The sequence below is a fragment of the Gastrolobium bilobum genome, unplaced genomic scaffold (genome assembly GCF_033153095.1).
Source record: "Gastrolobium bilobum isolate Gb01-03AN ecotype WA unplaced genomic scaffold, APGP_CSIRO_Gbil_v1 utg2246, whole genome shotgun sequence".
In the NCBI taxonomy this organism is placed as follows: domain Eukaryota; kingdom Viridiplantae; phylum Streptophyta; class Magnoliopsida; order Fabales; family Fabaceae; genus Gastrolobium; species Gastrolobium bilobum.
In genome coordinates, this window is record NW_026895701.1 from 100,083 (window position 1) to 125,314 (window position 25,232).

Consider the following 25,232-nt stretch of genomic DNA (forward strand, 5'->3'; position numbering starts at 1 on the left):
AATGAGGGTACTTCCTATAACAGCGTTCTTCAAAATGCCCAAGATTCTGGCAATAATTGCAACGAGGCCTCTGTCGGCGGCCATGTCTGCGACCGCGTCCACTGTTCCAATTGGAATCACTGGCTTGAGAAAAGAATGAAGATGGGGTAGTACTGGAGATGATGCCAATCGTGTTTTTGGAAGCATTACTTGAGCCCTCCATCACAAAATAAAATAAAGGAGATGATCAGATCTGAAAATAGGAGAGGAAGGCGAGCTGTTCTGTCTCAGAATGGTCGAAAGTTTTTTCTTTTTTGCGTGAACAGCACCTGTACGGACGCGTGAACAGTAAAACTGTACGGACACGATGAATAGTGAAACCGTATAGACTGTGAACAACGAATATGTACGGACACTATGAACACCGTGTTAAACTTAGAGAAATTAGGATAAAACCTTATGTTCTCCTTTGGAGAATTCTCATTTAAATAGTATGATATAATTACACAATCATAACTATACAATCATAACCTACAGCTGGCTAATTAATTAAGGATATAATTACATATCTGCACAAATAATGCCAAATATTATGCTCATCAATTCTATTGACATCCCCCCTCAAATTGATGTTGGTGAATCTACAAGCATCAATTTGCTGACGAGGAAATTATGTCGTTGACGTGTCAAAGACTTGGTGAGGATGTCAGCTAGTTGAACAGATGTTGAGACATGAGGTAGAGTGATAATTCTACGGTCATAAGCTTCCCTGATTGAATGACAATCGACCTCTATGTGCTTTGTTCTTTCATGGTATACAGGATTTGCTGCAATCTGTATGGCACTTGTATTATCAGCATACAACGGAGTTGGTGTTGCTTGTGAATAACCAAGTTCTGAAAGAAGGCCCCGTAACCAAATAATCTCAGAGCATGCTGCAGACATGGACCGATATTCTGCTTCAGTGGAGGATTTAGAGACAGATTCTTGTTTCTTGCATTTCCAGGAGATAGGGGCATCTCCTAAAAACATACACTAGTCAGTAGTAGACTTCCTTGTGTCGGGACATCCAACCCAATCAGCATCGCTGTATGCTTGAAGTTGTATTGTTGCATTTGTCGGAAAGAAGATACCACGGCTGGGAGTGGCCAACAAATATTTAATGATTCGTTGTACTGCTGTAAGATGCAAGTGTCTAGGATTTTGCATGAATTTGCTGACTATGTGGACAGCAAAAGAGATATCAGGTCTTGTGATGGTGAGGTAGATGAGACTTCCTACCAACTTTCGATATAAAGTTGGGTCTTGTAGAAGGTCACCTTCATCCCGTCTTAACTTTACATTAACTTCCATGGGAGTGTCAACCATAGTTGCAGTGGTGAGACCAGCTAGCTGAATTAGATCCTGAGTATATTTGTGCTGAGTGACAAAGATGCCTTTTTGTTGGAATTGTACTTCTAATCCCAAGAAATAAGTGAGCTGTCCAAGATCTTTCATGTGGAAATTTGTATGCATCAATTGTTTGATTGTAGTGATAGCCTCTTGATCTGAGCCGGTGACGATAATGTCATCCACATAAACAAGGAGAATCACAATTCCTTTGGAGGTCCTTTGTAGAAAAAGAGATGGATCATAGCTACTTTGGATGAAGGAAAAACCAAGTAATGTTGTGCTAAACTTTTCAAACCACACTCTTGGTGCCTGTTTTAATCCATACAAAGAACGTTTTAGCTTACAAACAGTATTAGGTAATAGTGAGGGCATACCCGTAGGAAGTTTGATGTAAACTTCTTCTTTGAGGTCACCATGAAGGAAGGCATTTTTGACATCTAGCTGGTGAATTGGCCAAGATTCAGATGCAGCAATGGCAATAATAGTCCGCACAGTAGTCATCTTGGCCACCGGCGCAAAGGTCTCTTCATAGTCTAGGCCATATTCTTGCTTATTTCCAAGAACAACCAATCTAGCCTTGTATCGATCGATGGATCCATCTGAACGCAACTTTATAGTGAATACAAATCTACTGCCAAGAGGTTTAACCGATGAAGGACATGGAACAATGTCCCATGTTTGATTTTCCTCTAGTGCAAGAAGTTCAGTCTCTATAGCATCCTGCCAACATTTATGCTCCATTGCCTGTTTATATGAAGAAGGAATAGGAATAGATGCTAAAGTTGCTGTCAAAGATAAAGATTCAGAAACACCATACTTTTCCGGTGGTTTACGAATGCGAGTACTGCGACGTAAAGGGGCAGGTTCTAGTGCATGCACTGGATCAGCAGCCAGAGAATGATTAGAAGGGGGCCTTGAAGGGATTGAAGTCTGAATTGGTGGAACAGTCGCACGTCTTTGGTAGACAATGACAGGAGGACGAGCTTGGTCTTCTGCAAAACTGTTAGGAAACAATGGCAACACAAATTTGGATGTAGAAGATTGAGTGTCTTGGTTAGTAGCAAAAAAATATGTATCTTCTTGAAAGATGACATTTCTAGAAACCCGAATCCTATGTAAGTGAGGATCATAGCATAAAAAACCTTTTTGATGGGCTGAGTAACCAAGAAAAGCACATTTAACAGATTAAGCTGTGAGTTTGGTGCGTTCTGGTGGCTGAAGATGAACATAACAGACACAACCAAAGGTGCGAAGAGTTCAATAATTCGGTTGCTTACCAAATAACCTTAAGAAAGGGGAATCATTGTGCAAGACTGGAGAAGGCAGCCGATTAATAAGGTGGACAACAGTTGAGAGAGCTTCACACCAATAACGGGAGGGTACTAAAGAGTCCAACATTAAGGTACGGACAACATCAAGAAGATGACGGTTTTTTCTTTCAGCTATCCCATTTTGTTGGGGTGTGGAAGGACACGACCTTTGAGATAATATACCATTTTTCTGCAAGAACTCTTGAAACAAATGAGATGTGTATTCCCCCCCATTGTCAGAACGCAGAGTTTTAATTTTTGATGCAAACTGAGTTTGAACATAGGAATGAAAAAATTGGAATGCAGAGAAAGCTTCAGCTTTAGATCGCAAAAAATAGACCCATGGGAAACGACTATAGTCATCAATAAAAGTGATAAAATATTTGTAATGTGCATGAGATATTACAGGTGTGATGCCCCATAAATCACTGTGAATTATGTCAAAAGGCTGATTTACATTTGATTGATGAACTGGAAATGGTAGAATTTTACTTTTACCAAGTTTACAAGAATTGCAATCAAATTGAACAGCACTAAAAGATGGGAAATGTTTATTGCCAAGAACTCCAGATTTCATTAAGGCATGAAGTACATTCGAATTTGGGTGACCAAGACGCTTATGTCATAATTGAAAATTAACAGTTGCAGAATTACAAGAAATAAAAGGCTGAAAAGAACATGGTGACAACAATGAATAAAGAGGAAAAAGACGTCCAACTTTAGGCCCCTTCGCGATCACCTTCCCTGAGTGTTGATCCTGCACATGACAACCAGACTTTGAGAATTCAACTTTGCAATCACTGTCAACTAATTGACCAACTGAAATAAGGTTACTGGTGAGATCAGGGGAAACATAAACATTGGTAAGAGATGAAGAAATATCACCAATTGCTGTGATAGGTAAATTGTTTCCATCCGCAGTGTGTATTTGTAAATTACCAGAGTAATTTGTAACATTGGTAAGAGAAGCAACATTGTTGGTCATATGATTGGATGCGCCAGAGTCAAAGTACCAAGGAGAGCTGGATAAAGAAACTTTACCTGAAAGACCCAAAGCAGAAAATGCAGAAACAATCATTTGTTGAACCATTTCAGGGGTTAAAGTTGGCACAGAAACAGGCGGATTCTGATCCACAGAAACAGGAGTAGTAGAAGAGCCAACAATGGCAGTGAAGGCTGTTGCATTTCTCCGTGGTGGTCTGATTTGACATTCTTTGATGATGTGACCTTCTTTTTTGCAGTAATTACAGAACTTTTTAGGACAGTTTGAAGCAAAATGTCCATGGCCTTTGCAGCAGAAACATTGGACAGTACTCATGTCTCGACCTCGTGGTTTGGCTTGTACTGCATACGCTACAGGAAGGGAGGCAGATTTCTGGTGTTCCATGTTTGTCTGAGTAAGGAGACGTTGTTCTTCACGAAGCAATTCATTTAGACATTCATCCAAGGAGGGAACAAGAGCCCTGTTCATTAGGTTGGTGCGAATGCCCTCAAAAGTAGATCTCAATTTCATAAGAAATTGATCTCGTTTTGTGGTGTCATGAACATTTTGGACTGCAGTTTGTCCTTCAGTCGACAAATCTTTATAGACAATGTCAGTATATTTAGCCCAAAGATTCATGAAATGAGAGTAGAATTCAGAAATTGAGAGACTATCCTGTTGAAAAAGAGAAATTTCATGTTCAAGCTGGAACCTGCGAGCAGTGTTTGTTTGGTTATAAATTTTCTTCAAATAGTCCCACATCTTTGCTGCCGTTGTGAAGGGTCTGAGATTGAGGACAATACTAGGCTCAACAGAGCCTATGATCCAAGTCATTACCTGTACATCTTTGGCCTCCCATTGGGCATGTGCCGCTTGGTGCTTAGTTTTGTCAGGAGCAGAATTAGTTCCGTCAACATGACCCCAAAGCTCCTTGCCTTTGACAAAGATCTGGAACTGAAATGCCCAGGTGGAGTAGTTCTTTCCATTAAGACGAACAAAAAGAACATCATATTTTTCAGTAGACATGATGCTGAGAAAAATCGCGAGAGGAAAAAAAACAAGAATCGCGACGTGAACAGTACGCGCAAAAGACTAGAACTTGGGAACTCAGAGACTGTGAGCACAGTGAAAAATTTAGTAACCAAACCTAGACTGATACCATGTTAAACTTAGAGAAATTGGGATAAAACCTTATGTTCTCCTTTGGAGAATTCTCATTTAAATAGTATGATATAATTACACAATCATAACTATACAATCATAACCTACAACTGGCTAATTAATTAAGGATATAATTACAAATCTGCACAAATAATGCCAAATATTCTGCTCATCAATTCTATTGACACACCGGATCGTACGGACGAGTGAATAGTAAATCTGTACGGATGCGGTGAACAATATTTTTTTTTTGAAACCCGCGTGAACAATGTAGAACCAAGCCGGAGGGACGCACGACGTTAGAGGAAGGAGAGAACGCCTAAGCAGTGGGCTTAGGGTTTTAGCGGAAGCGAAAAATCCCCAGAACAAAGAGCTCTGGTACCAAATTATAATGTATGAATGTATTGTATTCAATTGTATAAAACTGTACTAGAGTTCTCTATTTAAAGAGGTTAAATGACCTAATGGGCTAAGCCCAAATAACCTTCTAGAATAATAAACTAATAATAATAAAACTAATATTATTTCTAACACAAACATAGCCGTGGCTATGATGTATATTAATTTTATCCTTTTTGGTTCTATTTTAGGGTGTGGCACCATATGAGAAAAAGAAATATGTTTGGAAAATGCTTTACATATATATGCTTGGCTATGATGTGGATTTTGGCCACATGGAAGTTGTTTCTCTCATATCTGCTCCAAAGTATCCAGAAAAGCAGGTAATTTTTTTTATTCCTTTTATGAAACCTTATATTTTGACTTATTGGTATATCAACCCCCCTTTTTTCTCCCCCTTTAAAATTCTTATGAGGTGCCATTTCAGTGCATTCAAATGTCTACCGGGTGAATATAGAATTCTAATATTGCAATAACTGACTACAGGTTGGATACATTGTGACATCATCTTTGCTGAATGAAAATCATGAATTTCTGAGATTGGCAATAAATACTGTGCGCAACGATATTATTGGTCGCAATGAAACATTCCAATGCCTAGCATTGACCATGGTATGGTAATGGAAAAACTGTCAACTTTTCTGAGGCCTGTTGTCTTCATGTTAAATCATTTATTAGTGGTTCTACTGTGCTTCTCTTAGTATCTTAATATTAATGAGAAGCCCTAGAAAAAGAGCTTGTATCTTTGTATATGACCATCCTTTGTTGTTGCATCTGACACAAAAAAATTTACCTGAGAATATGGACTTGCAATGAAATGAATATATAATTTATAAACTGACAAATTTCTACTCTGTATTTTTTTTGGTCATTATGATTGCAACATATATGAATTAAAAAATTACACTATGGAGATGTTATCTAAAATTTCTTGCATTTAAGAGTTTACAGATGCTAATTTGTGCATTTAGTAAATTGCAAAAGCTGATAAGTCTCGGCACTCGATTATTCTTCCTCAAGAAATAAATCTTTGCTGATGGAAAATTGTCAAGAAAACCCCATGCAAGTGCCTAATTTAATCAGATCAAATATGGGCAAAGTAAACTCCCCTCCTTTCTTTTGCGTATTTGATTCTCAGTAGCTCTCTATTGGTTCGACTTATTTAGGTTATAGTTTTCAATTTCAACTGCTAGGGTGTATTCTTCCTCCAGAAATAAATCTCTGCTGATGGTAATTGTCAAGAAAACCCCATGCGAGTACCTAATTTAATCAGATCAGATATGACCATATTAAATTACTTACAGTAAACTCCCCTCCTTTCTTTTGCGTATTTGATTGTGAGTAGCTCTCTATCGGTTTAACTTATTTAGGTTATAGTTTTCATCTGCTTGGATAGAAGATCTCTGCGTGGAATCATATATGATAAACCCTTAGTATCTCGGGTGTATGCTCAAAATGCTAAGCACACGTAGTGCAGTAACAGGGGACATAGTGGTGTAGTGGGAATAACAGAATTCTTTTACGAAGTATTATAAAGAGTAGAATAGACTAGAGTGAGGTAAGGAAGAAATTAGTGAGTGGTAGTGTATGGCTTGTTGTGAGGTGCTTGAGGGGGGGAACTCTCAGCCACAGTAGCTGGTTCATGTTCTTTCTTTTTTTCTTCTTTGGTGTGAGGATTGGTACCTATGAATATAGTTATCTGGGCTCTAGTTGCTAAACACTTAATATATGATTCACTGTTCTAATTATATCATACAAAAGTTCACTTTTTATTGACCGATTAAATTATCTTTTTTAAATGCATTTAAATATTGGAAGAGAACCAAGTGTAGCTATAGTTGTTTGATTATCTTAAAATTTACAATAATAACTCTATTACCTTTTCAACTTGAGTCACTGCCACCATTTATGTCTTTATTCCGCAGGTTGGAAATATTGGTGGGAGAGAATTTTCCGAGTCCTTAGCACCTGATGTACAGACGTTGCTGGTAAGAAACTCTACATTATTATTAAATAGGTGGAGTGATTGGAAAATCATTTATGTTCACTATATTTTCTTATCTAGTTATCTAGCAGCTGTAGACCACTTGTGAGAAAAAAAGCTGCTTTGTGCTTGCTGAGGTTGTACAGGAAAAATCCTGATGTCGTCAATGTAGATGGGTGGTAAATTTGAATGTCACTTTGCTGGTAATATGCTGTTTTCCGTTAAAGCTTTCCTTCAAATGTATCTTATTAGTCCCTTACCATATTTTTAAGGGCGGATCGGATGGCCCAACTTTTGGACGAACGAGACCTTGGTGTTTTGACATCTTCTATGAGTCTTCTTGTTGCCTTAGTGTCAAACAATTACGAGGCATATTGGAGTTGTCTTCCAAAATGTGTGAAAATTTTAGAGCGCCTTGCTAGGAACCAGGATATTCCACAAGAATACACTTACTATGGTATCCCATCTCCCTGGCTTCAGGTTTGTGAATTTTACTTTTCATCTAAATTATTTCGGTGTTAACCTTGGTTTTAGGGAGGTTTTCAGGTGATATTCTTGTAGCTTGCCTTTTAATGAGATTGAGAACTAAAATTATAGTTTATCTGTTTTAGCAAAATTTCCTTTTCTAACAACTTTATATTATTTGTTGGTTCATTGTTGTGATGTGAAGATAAGCTAAGTTTACTGATGTTTTTATGTCTCTGAGAAAACTTGGCTTTGTGCTGAACTTATAATGCACTGGTTGTAATATATTTTGGGATTTGATACTGCACAATCTTTTAGAGGATGGGACTTGGGAGCTCTTCAAAGTTCAAACTATAAATTGAAATCAAATCTTGTGTGGTAATCAAAGTTCATTGCAAATCTCAAACTTATTTTAATGGAGATCAAATATTTGTTTAAATTGATAGTGAGAAAAGAAGGAAGTATAGGTTGAGAATGGTTAGTGTCTTTTCCATTTATAAATGTTTATTCTTATCCTGCAAGTTCACTTTAATGCTTACCTGATTTGTGCTTAATGTAGGTCAAAACAATGAGGGCTCTTCAGTATTTTCCTTCCATTGAAGATCCAAATACCAGAAGATCATTGTTTGAGGTCTGTCATGTCTCATTAACACTTGCAAATATTTTTATTTAATTAATGAATTTTAGTGAACCTTGAATTAATTGTTTCAGGTTTTACAAAGGATACTGATGGGCACTGATGTTGTGAAAAATGTGAACAAAAATAATGCATCCCATGCTGTTCTTTTTGAAGCCCTTGCTCTGGTATTGTCATTGCATGGCACTTTATATATAAAACAATAAAAACAGTTTCATTATACTTCTGTTGATATAGATGACTCTGTGTAAAAGCTAATCCTTGGTGTTGGCCAAACTAGGTAAAATCTTAGCAGAATTTCTCTAAATATTATACTAGGCCCACGCAAATTGATTTCATTGGGAATGTCATGTCATGCGAGGGAGAGTCCTAGAGGGACTTTTAAGCCGATGACTATAGGAAATCGGCCTTAGGTTTTTTATGGCTTGTTATGAACTAAATCCAAATTAATAAGAAATCCCTACCAATAACATATAAATCGTTGATAGAAAAGAAATTGCATTTATACAAAATGTCCCCTTAGCAATGTATTTACAAAACAGAAAATGAATAAATAAAAGAATTATACAGTAGACGCTCACAACCTATATAATTACTGCAGACCGACCTTCCACAGATGGTGCAAAGGAATATGCAAATGGCTGTGTAGTTTAGTGCCTTCGCACTCAGATTTCTAGGGTTTCAAACAAAGATGCTCCAAGTTTTTCATATTGAGTATTACTTAGCTGCTTGAATAGATGCAGTTATGAAGCTAGAAATAGGAGTGCTCCAATATAGGTTTTTTTTGGTTTTTTTTATGCGGGTTGTTGTGTGTGTTGGGGGGGGGGGGGTCATCTACACCATTCTTCACTCATAAAGGAAAATAATAATCTAACGTCAAAGAGACAATTAGAGAGACACTAATCTAATTAGATCTGCTCTTCATAGACAAACTTGGGATTTGTGATCTCAGGTAAGATCGGGGGGGGGGGGGGGGGGGTCATCTACACCATTCTTCACACAAAGACAATTAGAGAGGTGCAATGTCATTTCTTAGTATTCAGTTACCTCCCTCCCCACTTCCAAATTTAGCATGGGTATCTTTATATCCACAAGCGTGTAGGAAAATGTGGGTTCTGTTTGACACATAGATGATTGTTTGATAGGGATGTGCACCCATAATCTAAAACTTTACATACTTGCAGATTTTTATTCACATTGAAGCATTGGGATTATATTCTATATTCTAATTGCCCTGTTCAGGTGATGCATCTTGATGCTGAAAAAGAGATGATGTCTCAATGTGTGGCTCTTCTTGGAAAATTTATTGCTGTCCGTGAGCCAAACATTCGATATCTTGGCTTGGTAAGTTACAGACACACTACTGATTTATCCCTGTTTATGTTTTTCTTGTCTTTCCCTATCTTTGTTGGGGGAGAGGCCAAGGGGGAGGATTGCATGATCTAAATATAAATATTATGTGGTAGATCTCATTGTATCATAGTTTAGAAGACTAAAATTTGCTGCCAGAATGCAATATCACAGTTCATAACATATATGCTATTGCGATGCAGGAAAATATGACTAGAATGTTTATGGTTACTGATGTGCAAGATATCATAAAAAGACATCAGGCTCAGATTATTACCTCATTGAAGGATCCTGACATCAGGTTAAATGTGCTGAAATCATTAATCCTTTATATATCATCACTAATTATTTGCCGGTCAAGTCCAGTTTGCACATATTCTATTCATAAACATATAATTATACACATATGCTTAAGTTGTAGTTATAAAGCGAAACACGCCCTTTCATGGAGGTTCTGAAGTCATTACAAGGAAGGCTATATGTTACTAATTACTATTCTAATAAGGATTATTAATTTCTGTTGCAGTTTTCTATCTTCTGATAGCTGAAAGACCTTGTATGAATGTAATACTTGGGTTGACCCTACATTGTTTTGCCATCTCTCCTTTCACAAACTGGACTGTCTTTTAATTTTTGTTGGTTAGTAATGAACACATTTGTATATCTGTTTTCTTTGAAGCCAGCATCTGATATTCATATTTGCTAAACTAGTTTGAACTTGTTAGAGAAATATAAAAATCATTAATGTAGCCTTACCCAACAGCTTAAGCTTTTGGGTTGAATTGGTTCTTTACATGGTATCAGAGCCTCCGTGTCAAGTGGTCACGAGTTCAATCCTCACCGCCCCTCATTTAATTAATAATTAATTTAGTTTTGTGGAGTTACAGGTAGGTGGACTTGTGCATTGTTCACCCTTCAAGTCCAGTGGAGTCTAGTGTGAGAGGGCGTGTTAGAGAAATATAAAAACCATTAATGTAGCTTCACCCAACAGTTTAAGCTTTTAGGTTGAATTGGTTCTTTACAGAACTAAATTGGAAACATAATGTACGATAGCCGCAATGTGCTTGTTGATTGAAGGATTCTTATATTTAGGTCTTCACTGCCATACACTAGTCTTTGCTATCCAGTTGCATTTCGATAATGCTGAATATCTTGCAGAAATCTGAATCATGTAGTAGTATAATATATATGAATCACCCCACCGTCTGAAAAAACTACTGTTTGGTTTACATAATATTAGTTTTCTCTCAGCACGCTTCCATTTCTCCCTTGCTTTACAGTTTAAGGTGCTTAAAAGCAAAGATGAAGAGAGATGTGGGTTTTATTGAGTATCCTGTCTTTTATTGCTGTGTAATCATGTGTTGCTGATAAGTTGGTTTATTTGTATTGTTATTGTTATTATTTTATTTGCAAACTTGTAATTTATAAGAGAAAGTTAATGCTGTTTATGGAACTAGTTTTCTTGTACTAAAAAAGTTTAGAGTGCTTGAAAATACAAGTATGATACAGAGCTAATTCCTTTGTTCTTGCTGTCATAAAATGTTGAATCTAATATTTCTAACTGGCATTGAATTTATACTCAGTATTCGGAGGCGAGCTCTAGATTTGCTTTATAGCATGTGTGATGTTTCAAATGCAAAGGATATAGTTGAAGAACTACTGCAGGTATGAAGCTAGATCCAGAGTAATTTGTGTGGTTTTGGAAATCTCACTGTATACCCTCCCCCATCCTCACCAAAAAAAGAAAGAACAGCTGTTACAGGTGAACCATAAAATGATTACTTTGAAATTTGGACTGTTTTATAGTATCTCAGCACAGCAGAGTTTGCAATGCGAGAGGAATTAGCACTGAAAGCAGCTATTGTTGCTGAGAAGTTTGCGCCAGATCTTTCATGGTAATGCTATATGTTCACAGTACTGAAGTTTAATACATCTACATTTGATCAACCTGAGATTTTCTTCAACTGTTGACATTAGTTTAGATGCAGCCAAAGACAGAGTGATGTTATAATTGAAGATCGTCAGTCGTTACTAATACTGATGAATGAGTTTATGTTGAGTAATCTCTTGAAAATAAATTTGAAGTTTTTGTAACTTCTGTTGTCTCATGTTAACACTATATGCTGAAGTTTACTACATCTGCATTTGATCAACCTGAGATTTTCTTCAGCAGTTGACATTAGTTTAGATGTAGGCACGTAGCCGAAGACAGTGATGTTAGAACTGACGATCGTCATACTGATGAATGAGTTTATGTTGAGTAATCTCTTGAAAATAAATTTTAAGTTTTTGTAACTACTAATGTCTCGTGTGTGTGTAGCTGTTGAACTGCTCATATTGGTTACATCCATAGAGGCATAGACTATAGTTAGTGCATCTAATAGATTTTTTCAAAATAAAAATCCGTTGTATATAGCTTTTTACTCATAATAGACCAAGGACGTGGACTACTTTAGGTAGTTAATTGTGTTCAAAATTACTGGTGTATCCCTAATTCTTTGCAGCTTTTTTTAAGAGGATGCTCTATTCTCAGTTTTTGCACCTTGTTCTTTTCTCTTAATATTTATGCTTGAAAAAAAAGCAAGATAACAATTAAATTTAAAATAACAGGTGGCCTACTAATTTCAATATTAATATTTAGTTATGCCTCCGCCAAAATATATGACCAATTAAGAAATTTTGTGATAGACAGATTAAAGAAACTAGTTTGGGTCCTTTTTGTGTTAGAATATTAGATATGATATGATTAGATTTGATTAGATATGATTGGATTCTGTCTTATCCGTAAATAGTCTGACTGTATTCTGACTGTATTAGGATTAGGTTTGGATTAGGTTTGGGCCTTACACTTAAGCCCATTAGGGTCTCTATATATTGTAACTCCCTGACACAGATCAATACACAACGTATTCTTTTACATTTAACTTGGTATCAGAGCTCTTTCGTTCTAGGAACCCTCGCTTCCGCTCAGAAACCTTGTTTTTTGCTTTAAAAACCTAAGCCCACTGCTTAGGAGTCCTCTTTCTTGCCGTGCGTCCTTCCGGCAAGCCTTCTAGCGCTGTAAACAGCCTCTGAGTGATTTTTCCAAACGCGTCGGCACCTCCGACGGCCACCGGAACCACCGCCCGCCGTCAGAATCACTGTTCAGGCAACCGGAGACTTTTTCCGGCGACTTTTCCGACCAAACTTCACGCGATCAGGACCCTCTCTTCCCGGCGACCAGGTCTGTGGTGGTCCGGTCAGCAACGCATCTCCCACGCACCGTCACGCGCCACCTGTCTTCACTGCGCGTGGGCTTCACGCGCCACCTTCTGCCGGCGCGTGAGCACTATTCCGGCGGCTTTTTCCGGCCGGTCTTGGACAGAGAAGCTCGCCTTCTCCTCCCCTTTCTGGATCTGTGATTGTTTCTCCGTGGGTCTAACCTTAGACGCGTGGTTCTTCTTGATTGGATATCGTTTGCCTTCGTTTACGGCTTTTATATTTTATCTTTAAATGGCAGCAGCATCTCCTGATCTCTCGGAGGTTAACTCTCCTTCTATTGTTGCAAATATAGCTCAGTCAGACAATGCATCATTTGGTTCAGGTTCGGACTATGCCGCACTCCAAACCCCTCTCAGGAAGGCTTTTCCTCAGTCTCAGCCTTATACTGGTAATCCTGTTGCTTGTGTTTCTCATTCTACATCACTTGGCACTTGGATATTTGACTCCGGTGCTACCGATCATCTCTGTGGTAATAAGGAACTCTTTACATCTCTTACTTATTCTGATCATTTACCGTCTTTTACCCTTGCAGATGGAACCAAAGCCCCAGTTCGTGGGATTGGACAAGCTCGTCCGACCTCTACCTTGGCCCTGACATCTGTCTATTACATTCCTGGCATCCCTTATAACTTAATTTCTATTAGTAAGTTGATCCACTCCCTCACTTGCACCATTACTTTCTCTAACCATTCTGTTTCTGTGCAGGATCCGGGTACGGGGAAAATGATTGGAGTGGGTCGTGAGTCACGGGGGCTTTATTATCTGGATATGCCTCGTCCTTCAGTAGCATGCTCTCTCACAGAATCTCCACAACTTATCCACAGTCGCCTTTGTCATCCAAGTCTTTCAAAGTTGTAGAAAATGGTTCCTCTTTTGTCCGGTCTTCAGTCTTTAGATTGTGTGTCATGTCAACAAGGGAAGCATACACGCTCCTCTTTTGCCAGTCTAGTCAATAAACGAGCTGATGCCCCTTTCTCTCTTGTTCATTCAGATATCTGGGGTCCAAGTCGTACCTTGTCTGTCTTAGGTTTTCGGTATTTCGTTACCTTTATTGATGATTTTTCCCGTTGCACTTGGACCTATTTAATGAAAAATCGTTCTGAGTTATTTTCCATTTATAAAAAGTTTTCTACTGAGATCCATACTCAATTTGGTGTTTCTATTCGTTTTCTACGTAGTGATAATGCTAAGGAATATGTTTCTATTGATTTTTCTAATTTCTTGGCCACACAAGGTACTTTACATCAAACTACTTGTCCTCACACTCCACAACAAAATGGGGTGGCTGAACGTAAAAACAGACATCTCATTGAAACTGCCCGTACCCTTCTTATTCATATGCAGGTTCCCCTTCACTTCTGGGCAGATGCTGTACTCATCTCTTGTTTTCTCATCAATCGCATGCCTTCATCTGTGCTCCACAATGACATTCCTCATAATTTATTGCTTCCAGATGTTCCTCTCTTTCCTCTATCCCCACATGTTTTTGGTTGTACCTGTTTTGTTCATGATCTCACTCCTGGTAAGGATAAGTTAACATCCAAAGCCTTTAAATGCATTTTTCTGGGTTATTCTCGTCTTCAAAAGGGTTATCGCTGTTACTCTCCTGATCTCAAGCGTTACTTAGTTTCCGCTGATGTCACCTTTCTTGATCAACAACCCTTTAATTCTATCCCATCACCATTGTCACAGGTTGATCATGTTCTTCCTGTTCCTTTTCTTGACTTGTCTTTGCCAGATGCAGGTGCTTCTACTCCAGATAAGCAATCACCTATTGCTCCAGTACCTGAGAACCGTCCACTTCTCACTTATCAGCGTCGTAACACAGTACCTCCAGTCGACTCGACCCCTGCTGACTCATTGCCCCCTGCAGTTGATTCTTCCCCTCCGGATCCTTCACCAGAGGCTCTTCTCATTGCTCAAAGAAAAGGTACACGTACTACTCGTAACCCTTATCCTCTTTATACCTTCTTGAGCTATGATCGTCTTTCTCCTCATTTCACCTTTGTTTCTAGTCTTTCTTCTGTTTCTATTCCTAAGACCACAGGTGAAGCACTTTGCCATCCAGGATGGCGCCAAGCGATGCTTGATGAGATGACCGCACTTCATACCAATGGCACTTGGGACCTTGTTTCCGCTCCTCCAGAGAAGTCTATAGTTGGTTGTCGCTGGGTGTTTACTGTGAAAGTTGGACCTGATGGCCATGTTGATCGTCTCAAGGCACGCCTAGTTGCCAAGGGTTTTACTCAAATATTTGGTCTTGATTATAGCGATACATTCTCTCCAGTCGCTAAGATGGCGTCCGTCCGCCTATTTCTTGCCCTTGCTGCTGTTCGTCACTGGCCACTCCTTCAACTTGACATCAAAAATGCTTTTCTTCATGGTGATTTACAAGAAGAAGTTTACATGGAGCAACCACCTGGTTTTGTTGCTCAGGGGGAGTCTGGGAAAGTATGTCGTCTTCGAAAATCCTTATATGGTCTCAAGCAGTCTCCTCGAGCATGGTTCAGTCGCTTTAGTTCTGCTGTACAGGCGTTTGGCCTAATTCGCAGTAAAGTTGACCATTCTGTATTCTATAGGATTACATCTCCTAACAAGTGCATCTATTTGTTAGTCTATGTTGATGACATCATCATCACCGGAAGTGATCAAGACGGAATCCGTCAGTTAAGACAACATTTATTCAGTGCATTTCAAACAAAGGACCTTGGGAAGCTGCGTTACTTATTGGGAATTGAGGTGGCGCAATCTAGACAAGGCATTTCTATCTGTCAAAGGAAGTATGCCTTGGATATCCTAGAAGAGACTGGTATGTTGGGGTGTAAACCAGTTGATACACCCATGGATCCTAATGTTAAGTTATTGCCCAGACAAGGGGAGCCGTTATCTGATCCTGGACGTTATCGAAGGCTGATTGGGAAGCTCAATTATCTTACTGTGACTAGGCCAGATATTTCTTTCGCTGTCAGTACGGCCAGTCAGTTCCTTGATTCCCCTTGTGATTCACATTGGGATGCTGCTGTGAGGATCCTCCGATACATCAAAGGAGCACCAGGAAAAGGTTTGTTGTATTCGGATCAGGGAAATACAGAAATTTGTGGTTACTCAGATGCCGATTGGGCAGGATCACCCTCGGACAGACGCTCTACTTCTGGTTATTGTGTCTTCTTCGGAGGAAACTTAATCTCATGGAAAAGCAAGAAACAACCTGTTGTTTCCCGATCTAGTGCAGAAGCTCAGTATCGTGCAATGGCAAATACTACCTGTGAGTTGATCTGGTTAAAGCAGTTGATTCAGGAGCTTCATCTTTGTGAACAGAAACAACCCATGACACTCATCTGTGATAATCAAGCTGCGCTACATATATCGTGCAAGGACCAAACATATAGAGATTGATTGTCACTTCATTCGGGAAAAGATTCAATCAGGAGAAATCAAGACAGCTTTTGTCAACTCGTCTAATCAACTAGCAGATGTTTTCACTAAAGCTCTTAGAGGTCCTCGGGTTGAATACATTTGTAACAAGCTTGGTGCTCATAATATATACGCACCAGCTTGAGGGGGAGTGTTAGAATATTAGATATGATATGATTAGATTTGATTAGATATGATTGGATTCTGTCTTATCCGTAAATAGTCTGACTGTATTCTGACTGTATTAGGATTAGGTTTGGATTAGGTTTGGGCCTTACACTTAAGCCCATTAGGGTCTCTATATATTGTAACTCCCTGACACAGATCAATACACAACGTATTCTTTTACATTTAACTGAGCATATGAACTGTAAATCATTGATATCTGAACAATTTCTGGAACTGTGAAGGGATGTAAGAAAATGTAAATTTTATGCAGTATTTGATAAAATACTCCTGTAGTTAAGTACTAAAATTCCCAAGCCATCATGAGGCAAACTTATTGTTGATGTTATCTATATATCGATATCATACTATCTGTATTTTACAGGTATGTTGATGTGATTCTTCAATTAATTGACAAGGCTGGAGAATTTGTTAGTGATGACATCTGGTTCCGTGTGGTGCAATTTGTTACAAACAACGAAGACCTACAGGTTAGTTTGAAGTTTGTAGCAACTATTTATTTCTTTCTTGTATAAGCATCATTAACAAGGACTTTTTATGTCTTTGATCAGTCCTACGCTGCAGCAAAAGCTCGGGAGTATCTTGATAAATCTGCCATACACGAGACAATGGTTAAAGTATGTGTGCTTTAATCACTATTCAGTAATTGTTCGATTGGTATTAGTTGGTTGATATTGCATAAGATTTATCTGTTAACGTATCATTCAGTGGTGATGGTTTCTAAATTCTAAAATGTGCTTGCAAGGCATTAATTCATATTAGAACGAAATGAATTAAAGGTTCATGAGGAAGCCAGAATATGAGGGAAAAGATATGTATTGGTTGAATCTATTGGGCTGTTTCCATGCCTTCTCTAGGAAGGGAGTCGTGGTGTTAGAGATATTAAACTATTCATTTGCCTTTACGTAATAACTTATGCATACGGGAGAGTTGGTCCTTGACATGATATTGTAGCCTCTATAGCCAAGTGGTCAAGAGTTGTTGCCACTTTTATTCTTTTAAATAAAAGTTGTATTTCAGCACAAGTTAAGTGGGTACGCGCATTATCTATACTTCAAGCCCTATTGCATGAAGGGTCGTGTTAAAGATATAAAATCATTCATTTGTCTTCACCTAATAGTTTAAGTTTATTTGGTTCTTGACAAGGGAAAATAAAAAACAGTAAACAACGAAACTTTTCACCCAACAATTTGTATCCTCAACCTTGTATGTATTGAGAATTCATTATCCGTTATCAAGTTATCAAATTGCAATTCAAATCCTCAATCGTATTGAATTGGAAATATTTCACATAAATGATTTATAATGTTCAATCTATTAAATTTGAACTTGGATCAAGGAATTGACCAAACAACTATAAGTTTCAAAAAACAAGATCATAAATCATAACTAAGTCACATAAAGTGATTCTATGAAGCTTATGTTTCATAAGAACTGTTAGAGTAGTTGTTAGAATAGTTCAATGTATATAATAGAATAGTCTCACATCTTGTGGGCTTAGCTCATTAGGTCACTTCGTCTCTTTAAATAGAGAACTCTTGTACAGTTGTAATACACAATTATTCAATCTCAAGTTGGTACAAAACTATTTGTTCTGGGGATCCGCTTCCGCTAAAATCCTAAGCCCACTGCTTGGAAGTTCTCTTCTACTTTGCCATCCGTCCTTTTGGCAAATCTTCATCAGCCGTGTGTCCCTCTGGCAGGTCCTCTACGTCGCGTGCCCCTCCGCCTTGTTTCTTCAACCGTTAGAACCACCATCCGTCGCCACAACCTCCGTTCAACCGGAACACCTACGATTAGATCCCCCTCTCTGGCAACCAGCTCTATGGAAGATCCATCACCAGAGGAGCCCCCATGTGCCTTCACGCCTGGCTTCCTCTCCCTGCGCGTGGTGCTCACGCCCCACCCTTCACCGGCGCGTGTGCACTGTTCCGGGACAGAACAACTCAGTTTTTCCTCCTCTTTCCAGATCTGTCCTTGTTTCTTTGTGGGTCTCACATTCGGCTCGTGTTTCTTCTTGATTGGCTATTGTTTGCCTCCATTCACTTGGTTCTGCAAATTTTTCTATTGCATTTATAATTTGTTTTAATGGTAGCATCATCACTTGATCACTCGGAGGTTAACTCTAGCCTCACACAACAACTTAAGTTTTTGGGTTGAATTGGTTCTTTATATGGTATTAGAACCTCGATGTCACGAGTTCGATCCTCACCTCCCCCCACTTTCTCTTGTGAAATTTCTTAGCATAGGTAGGTTGGGCTTGATACATCATCCTCCTTTCAAGCCCAATGGGCTCTCTTGTAAGGGGGCGTGTTAGAGATATATAAAACCATTAATGTAGCCTCACCCAATAGCTTAAGCTTTTGGGTTGAATTGGTTCTTTACATGGTATCAGAGCTTCGTGTCTCGAGTTCGACCTTCACCGCCCCCCATTTTTTCTTGTGGAATTTCTTAGAGCCTGTGCATTATCCACCCTTCATGACGAGTAGGCTCTCGTGTCAGGGGGCATGTTAGAGAAGTATAAAACCATTAAGGTAGCCTTACCCAACAGCTTAATCTTTTAGGTTGAATTAGTTCTTTACAAGAACAAAAACAGAGCAATGGTATAGCCAAATAAAGGGCATATATGAGCAAGTAATTATGGAGACCTTTGTTTCAAAAGAAAGAAAACAAAGCAATGTAATAGCCAAATAGGAGGCATAGAGCGAACGAGTGACGTGTGAGGCCTTGTTTCAAAATAATGAAAACAAGGCAATGAAATAATCAAATAAGATGCATTTAATGACGTTCCTCCTTTAGTTTCTTTTGATTTAACAACTAAAGCTTATTTGACTTTTCAATTCTCTGTTATGCAGAGTTGTTGAATATTGCGATTCATAACAGTAATATGGAATCATACTGATTCATGCTTGTATTGCACGACTCAAAGTCATCTCCGATTCATCACGTGATATGAATCACTGGCTTAGCAAATCATATTGAATCGTGTGCTTCGAATCATGAATTGTGCGATTCTAGTAACTGTGGCCGTTTAAGTGTTTCCATTGTTAAATTTGATTATCAGTTTGTAATGTTTTTGCAAATCTCTTTAGAATATTTTCCTTTTTTATCATTTCAAAGTTTATGGTAATAAAACTGTCAGAGAAATATAGTATAAAACCGTTAACGTGGCCTTCACTTAATAGCTTAAATCTTTGGATTGAACTGGCGCTTTATATTATATCAGAGTCACTGTGATCAAATGGTTATGAGTTTGATCCTCACCGTCCCAATTTATTATTAAATGATTAAATATTATGGAGTTTCTTGACATGGATAGATTGGCCTGTACATTGTGCACCCTTCAAATTTAATGAGATCTTATTTTAGGGGACGTGATAGAGGAATATAATATAAAATTAATAATATGATCTTCACTTAAGAGCTTAACTTTTTGGGTTGAATTGGCCGCTTTATAAAAACTAAAACTACCTTTACAAAATGAGGATAGTGCTGGATAACTAAATAGTTAAATCTGAATGATGATGTTAGGAACTTAGAAATGGGTTGTGAGTTTCCAGAGAGAAAGATCTGAGAAAAACGGAGAAAGGAAAGGAAAAAGAGTACTTTGATAGTGTTTATTGAATCTCAAACAAAGAACAAAGGAAAAAAATCTCCTCTAGCAGTATCCCCTTGCAAAGCCACTGCTCTGTTTTTCCACACTAACTAATCTCCTTCTATCCTTCCTCCCATTTAAGCTAAACCATTGTTATTCCAACCTCTCTAACTTATAGTTCTAACTATTGGTACCTTACTATTAAACCTGGTTACTAACTGTTGATATTTGGGATTTGGGAATCTCTAACAATACTTCCCTCCTCAAGATTCAACTTGTCTTCAAGGTGAAGGGTTGGTCGGGTTGCTGAATTCTAGAGCTCTGTTTTGGGTGCACTAAACAGGGAATATGTGATTTTGAGCTTTGCTGAACTTGCTGCCACGACAAAAGCTGGATCTTAGTATATTATTGAGCTTGAAAGTATCCAGCAAGGAGGCGGGGCTGTGCATGGTAAGGTGACCCAACATCTAATGATAGCCTGGTTGTCCTTTGAAGCAAATCCTCCTCATTTGATCAGACCATACTTCCCTGCCTCATGACCTCTTCCCTTTCCTTGGTGAATTGGGCTTGACCCATTAGGTCTAAAACTGAGCTCAATTGCGCTGACTAGCTATCGGTAGTGTACTGTAACTATTTGTAACTAACTATTAACATTTGGGAATCTCTAACAATTGATGAGTATATTTTTCTGTTTATTCATGAATTTTACTCTCTATTGTTTCATTCGGTTACTAAATCATTTTTTAGTTTATCAAATCACTGAGACAGAGCATGAGGTCTGATTTTAGTCCTGTATTAACCTAATATCGGTTTCTCATCTGGATACACTTCAACAGGTTAGTGCATACATCCTTGGAGAGTTTGGACACCTTCTAGTGAGACAACCCGGTTGTAGTCCAAAAGAAATATTTAACATTATACATGAGAAGCTTCCTACTGTATCGTAAGGGGAATCAGACCATATTCCTCAATTAATTCATAGCTGGGTTCCATTTGGCCTAGATACCTTATGAGACATGCTTTATTTTCAGGACTTCCACTATTCCTATTCTCCTCTCAACATATGCTAAAATTCTTATGCACACTCAACCACCAGACCCTGAACTACAGAATCAGATATGGGCAATATTTAAGAAGTGAGATTTACCTCTCTGCAATTCATCTATTATGGATTGGTCTATGGTTTGCCAGAATGATGTAGGTTTTTCTGACCCATTTTCTCATGTTTTAAGATATGAGAGTTGCATTGAAGTTGAGATACAGCAACGAGCTGTTGAATATTTTGCACTGAGTAGAAAAGGTGCGGTTCTAGTAGATATATTGGCTGAAATGCCTAAATTCCCTGAGCGGCAGGTATTTTTGCTCTATTATTTCAGAGCCATCTTATTTACATTTTTGTTTGATCAGTTTAGTCATCAACGGGATAATGCTCATGGATTGCTCTTCTTTGAATTCAGTCTGCATTGATAAAAAAGGCTGAAGATACTGAAGTCGATACTGCAGAACAAAGTGCTATAAAGTTGCGAGCTCAGCAGCTTTCTCAAACTTCAAATACTTTGGTTGTAACTGACCAACGCCCTGCCAATGGAACGCCACCTGTCAGCCAACTTGGTATTGTAAAGATGCCCAACCCCAGCTCAAACAGTAATGTGGTTAGTTCTTCCCTCCATGCCCACCCCTTTTTGTGTTTTGTTTTTTACATTATCATTTTTGTCAACATTAGATGGGTTACAGTATTACACTATTATCCATATTATCCAAAACATGTTTCCTCCTAGTGCTTCTTAGTTTGATCTTGACTTCATTTTTATTCAGGATAATAATTCAGAAGATCAAAGTTTATCCCAGGAAAATGGGACTATGAGTAAAGTAGGTTCTCAACCTCCCCCTGCCGATCTCCTCGGTGATCTCTTGGCTATTGAGGGCCCTCCCAGTAGCAGTGTCCAACCTCAGCCCAGTACAAATTGGGAACTGGAAGGTACTGCAGTTGAATCCTCAGCCATAGTACCTGCTGGAGAGCAGGGCAATTCTTTGCAGGTACCTTCATTGATTTAAGTACCATAATAATTATGAAGTCTTTTGCTTTACCCAATGTGTTACTGGAATGTTACTGCAGACCATTTGTAATCTAGAACCATGTATTTATATATTAATTTAATTTTTCTTTTACACAAAAGATGAAAATTCAGGATGAACCACATTGTTAATTTGTATGCCAAAGTTATTCCTTTACTTGAATGTTGCACAAGTTTATGATAGTCCATTTGGCGTGCATCCTCTTTCCCCTATAGACTCCATTCCTCATTGTTCTACATTGAAATGATATTACTGCTAAACAAATTGTATGTATTGGAAAATAACAATTTTTACCCTTTGTATGTGCAGCCAATTGGAAATACTGCTGAAAGATTTCTTTCTTTGTGCTTGAAGGATAGTGGGGTTCTATATGAGGATCCTTACATTCAGGTTTTCTCTTCATTTTTCTCCAATACAATTGAATCTTGAGTAGTTTTTGTTTTGACTAAATCATATATTCTTGCAATTGTAGAGACCTCTATTTTTTATATTAATTACGTTCAAGGTTATAGTAGATTTCTTGTGTTCATGGGTTTTTTGTATATTCATGTATTTGCAACAGGTTGGCATCAAAGCAGAATGGAGAGCTCATCATGGGCGTCTTGTTCTTTTCTTGGGGAACAAGAATACTTATCCTCTTGTCTCTGTTCAAGCTGTAATATTGCCTCCCACTCATTTGAAGATTGAGCTCTCACTAGTACCAGAAACTATACCTCCCCGGGCACAGGTGAGAAACCATTGCTACTGTAAAGTATTCTTTTCTAATTTTGTTAGATTTATATATAATTTTCCTCTCATGGTTGCATAGGTGCAATGCCCACTTGAAATCATTAATCTCCACCCGAGCAGGGATGTGGCTGTTCTTGACTTCTCCTACAAGTTTGGTAACGATATGGTACTTTGATTTAAACCTGTGTTTTATGTTCCTAATTTGACAAATCATTGAGAGATGATGCCACTTGAATATAAAATAATGTGTTGTATATTAATCTAATACAAAGAGTTACAATATATAGAGACCCTAATGGGCTTAAGTGAGAAGCCCAGATCTAATCCAATAAGAATATTTACAGATAGGAAGTAATCTAATCATATCTATTCTAACACTCCCCCTCAAGCTGGTGCGTATATATTGTGAGCACCAAGCTTGCTACAAATGTATTCAACCCGAGGACCTCTAAGAGCTTTAGTGAAGACATCCGCTAGTTGATCATTAGAGTTGACAAAAGCTGTCTTGATTTCTCCTAACTGAATCCTTTCTCGAATGAAGTGACAATCAATCTCTATATGTTTGGTTCTTTCATGAAATACAGGATTAGAGGATATATGTAGCGCAACTTGATTATCACAAATGAGTGTCATGGGTTGTTTCTGTTCACAAATATGAAGCTCCTGAATCAACTGCTTTAACCAGATTAACTCACATGTAGTAATTGCCATTGCACGATACTCAGCTTCTGCACTAGATCGAGCAACAACAGGTTGTTTCTTGCTCTTCCAAGAAATTAAGTTTCCTCCAAAGAAGACACAATAGCCAGGAGTAGAGCGCCTGTCTGAGGGTGATCCTGCCCAATCAGCATCTGAATAGCCACAAATTTCTGTATTTCCCTAATCCGAATACAGCAAACCTTTTCCTGGTGCTCCTTTGATGTATCGGAGAATCCTCACAGCAGCATCCCAATGAGAATCACAAGGGGAATCAAGGAACTGACTAGCCATACTAACAGCGAAAGAAATGTCTGGCATAGTCAAGTAAGATAATTGAGCTTCCTAATTAGCCTCCGATAACGACCAGGATCAGATAACAGCTCCCCTGTCCGGGCAATAACTTGACATTGGGATCCATGGGTGTATTAATTGGTTTACAGCCCAACATACTAGTCTCTTCTAGGATATCCAAGGCATACTTCCTTTGACAGATAGAAATGCCCGGTCTAGATTGTGCCACCTCAATTCCCAAGAAGTAACGCAGCTTCCCAAGGTCCTTTGTTTGAAATTGACTTAATAAATACTGTTTTAACTGATGAATTTCAGCTTGATCACTCCCGGTAAGAATGATGTCATCAACATAGACTAACAAATAGATGCACTTATCAGGAGATGTGATCCTATAAAATACAGAATGGTCAACTTTACTGCGAATTAAGCCAAACGCCTAAACAGTAGAACCTGAAGCGACTGAACCATGCCCGAGGAGACTGCTTGAGACCATATAAGGATTTGTGAAGACGACTAACCTTCCCAGACTCCCCTTGAGCAACAAAACCAGGTGGTTACTCCAATGTAAACTTCTTGTAAATCACCATGAAGAAAGGCATTTTTGATGTCAAGTTGAAGGAGTGGCCAGTGACGAACAGCAGCAAGAGCAAGAAATAGGCAAACTGACGCCATCTTAGCGACCGGAGAGAATGTATCGCTATACTTGAATATAAAATAATATGTTGTGTATTGATTTAATTCAGAGAGTTACAATATATAGAGACTCTAATGGGCTTATAGGAAAGGCCCAGACCTAATACAATCAGAATAATTACAGACTAATCATATCTAATCAGACTAATCATATCTAATCATATCTAACACTCCCCCTCAAGCTGGTGCGTATATATTGTGAGCACCAAGCTTGTTACAAATGTATTGAACCCGAGGACCTCTAAGAGCTTTAGTGAAGACATCCGCGAGTGGATTAGAGGAGTTGACGAAAGCAGTCTTGATTTCTCCTAATTGAATCTTTTCTCGAATGAAGTGACAATCAATCTCTATATGTTTGGTCCTCTCATGGAAGACAGGATTAGAGGATATATGTAGCGCAGCTTGATTATCACAGATGAGTGTCATTGGTTGTTTCTGTTCACAAAGATGAAGTTCCTGAATCAACTGCTTTAACCAGATTAACTCACAGGTAGTATTTGCCATTGTACGATACGCAGCTTCTGCACTAGACCGAGCAACTACAGGTTGTTTCTTGCTCTTCCACGAAATTAAGTTTCCTCCACAGAAGACACAATAGCCAGAAGTAGAGCGCCTGTCCGAGGGTGATC

General features: G+C 38.5%; 1 protein-coding gene across 7 annotated transcripts in view; it reads left to right on the forward strand.

Annotated features, from left to right (window-relative positions):
* LOC133291992 (AP-2 complex subunit alpha-1-like) overlaps positions 1-25,232 on the forward strand; it is a 40,910-nt gene that overhangs the window by 5,635 nt on the left and 10,043 nt on the right. The window contains exons 2-22 of one of the 7 annotated variants that reach the window (XR_009748854.1): positions 5,415-5,546; positions 5,710-5,835; positions 7,149-7,211; positions 7,289-7,386; positions 7,480-7,687; positions 8,232-8,303; positions 8,384-8,476; positions 9,552-9,653; positions 9,863-9,960; positions 11,243-11,324; positions 11,466-11,554; positions 16,885-16,990; positions 17,072-17,137; positions 20,952-21,058; positions 21,147-21,251; positions 21,348-21,468; positions 21,573-21,767; positions 21,931-22,152; positions 22,501-22,581; positions 22,754-22,918; positions 23,000-23,075. Coding sequence is in view for 6 of the 7 variants with exons in the window: in XM_061490355.1 (XP_061346339.1) it covers positions 5,415-5,546; positions 5,710-5,835; positions 7,149-7,211; positions 7,289-7,386; positions 7,480-7,687; positions 8,232-8,303; positions 8,384-8,476; positions 9,552-9,653; positions 9,863-9,960; positions 11,243-11,324; positions 11,466-11,554; positions 16,885-16,990; positions 17,072-17,137; positions 20,952-21,058; positions 21,147-21,251; positions 21,348-21,468; positions 21,573-21,767; positions 21,931-22,152; positions 22,501-22,581; positions 22,754-22,918; positions 23,000-23,086 (2,418 nt within the window). In the remaining variant the exon portion in view is untranslated. Of the gene's footprint in view, positions 1-5,414; positions 5,547-5,709; positions 5,841-7,148; positions 7,212-7,288; positions 7,387-7,479; positions 7,688-8,231; positions 8,304-8,383; positions 8,477-9,551; positions 9,654-9,862; positions 9,961-11,242; positions 11,325-11,465; positions 11,555-16,884; positions 16,991-17,071; positions 17,138-20,951; positions 21,059-21,146; positions 21,252-21,347; positions 21,469-21,572; positions 21,772-21,930; positions 22,153-22,500; positions 22,582-22,753; positions 22,919-22,999; positions 23,087-25,232 lie in introns of those variants that run through there. The other 6 variants (XM_061490371.1, XM_061490380.1, XM_061490355.1 and 3 more) reach the window with 6 other exon arrangements.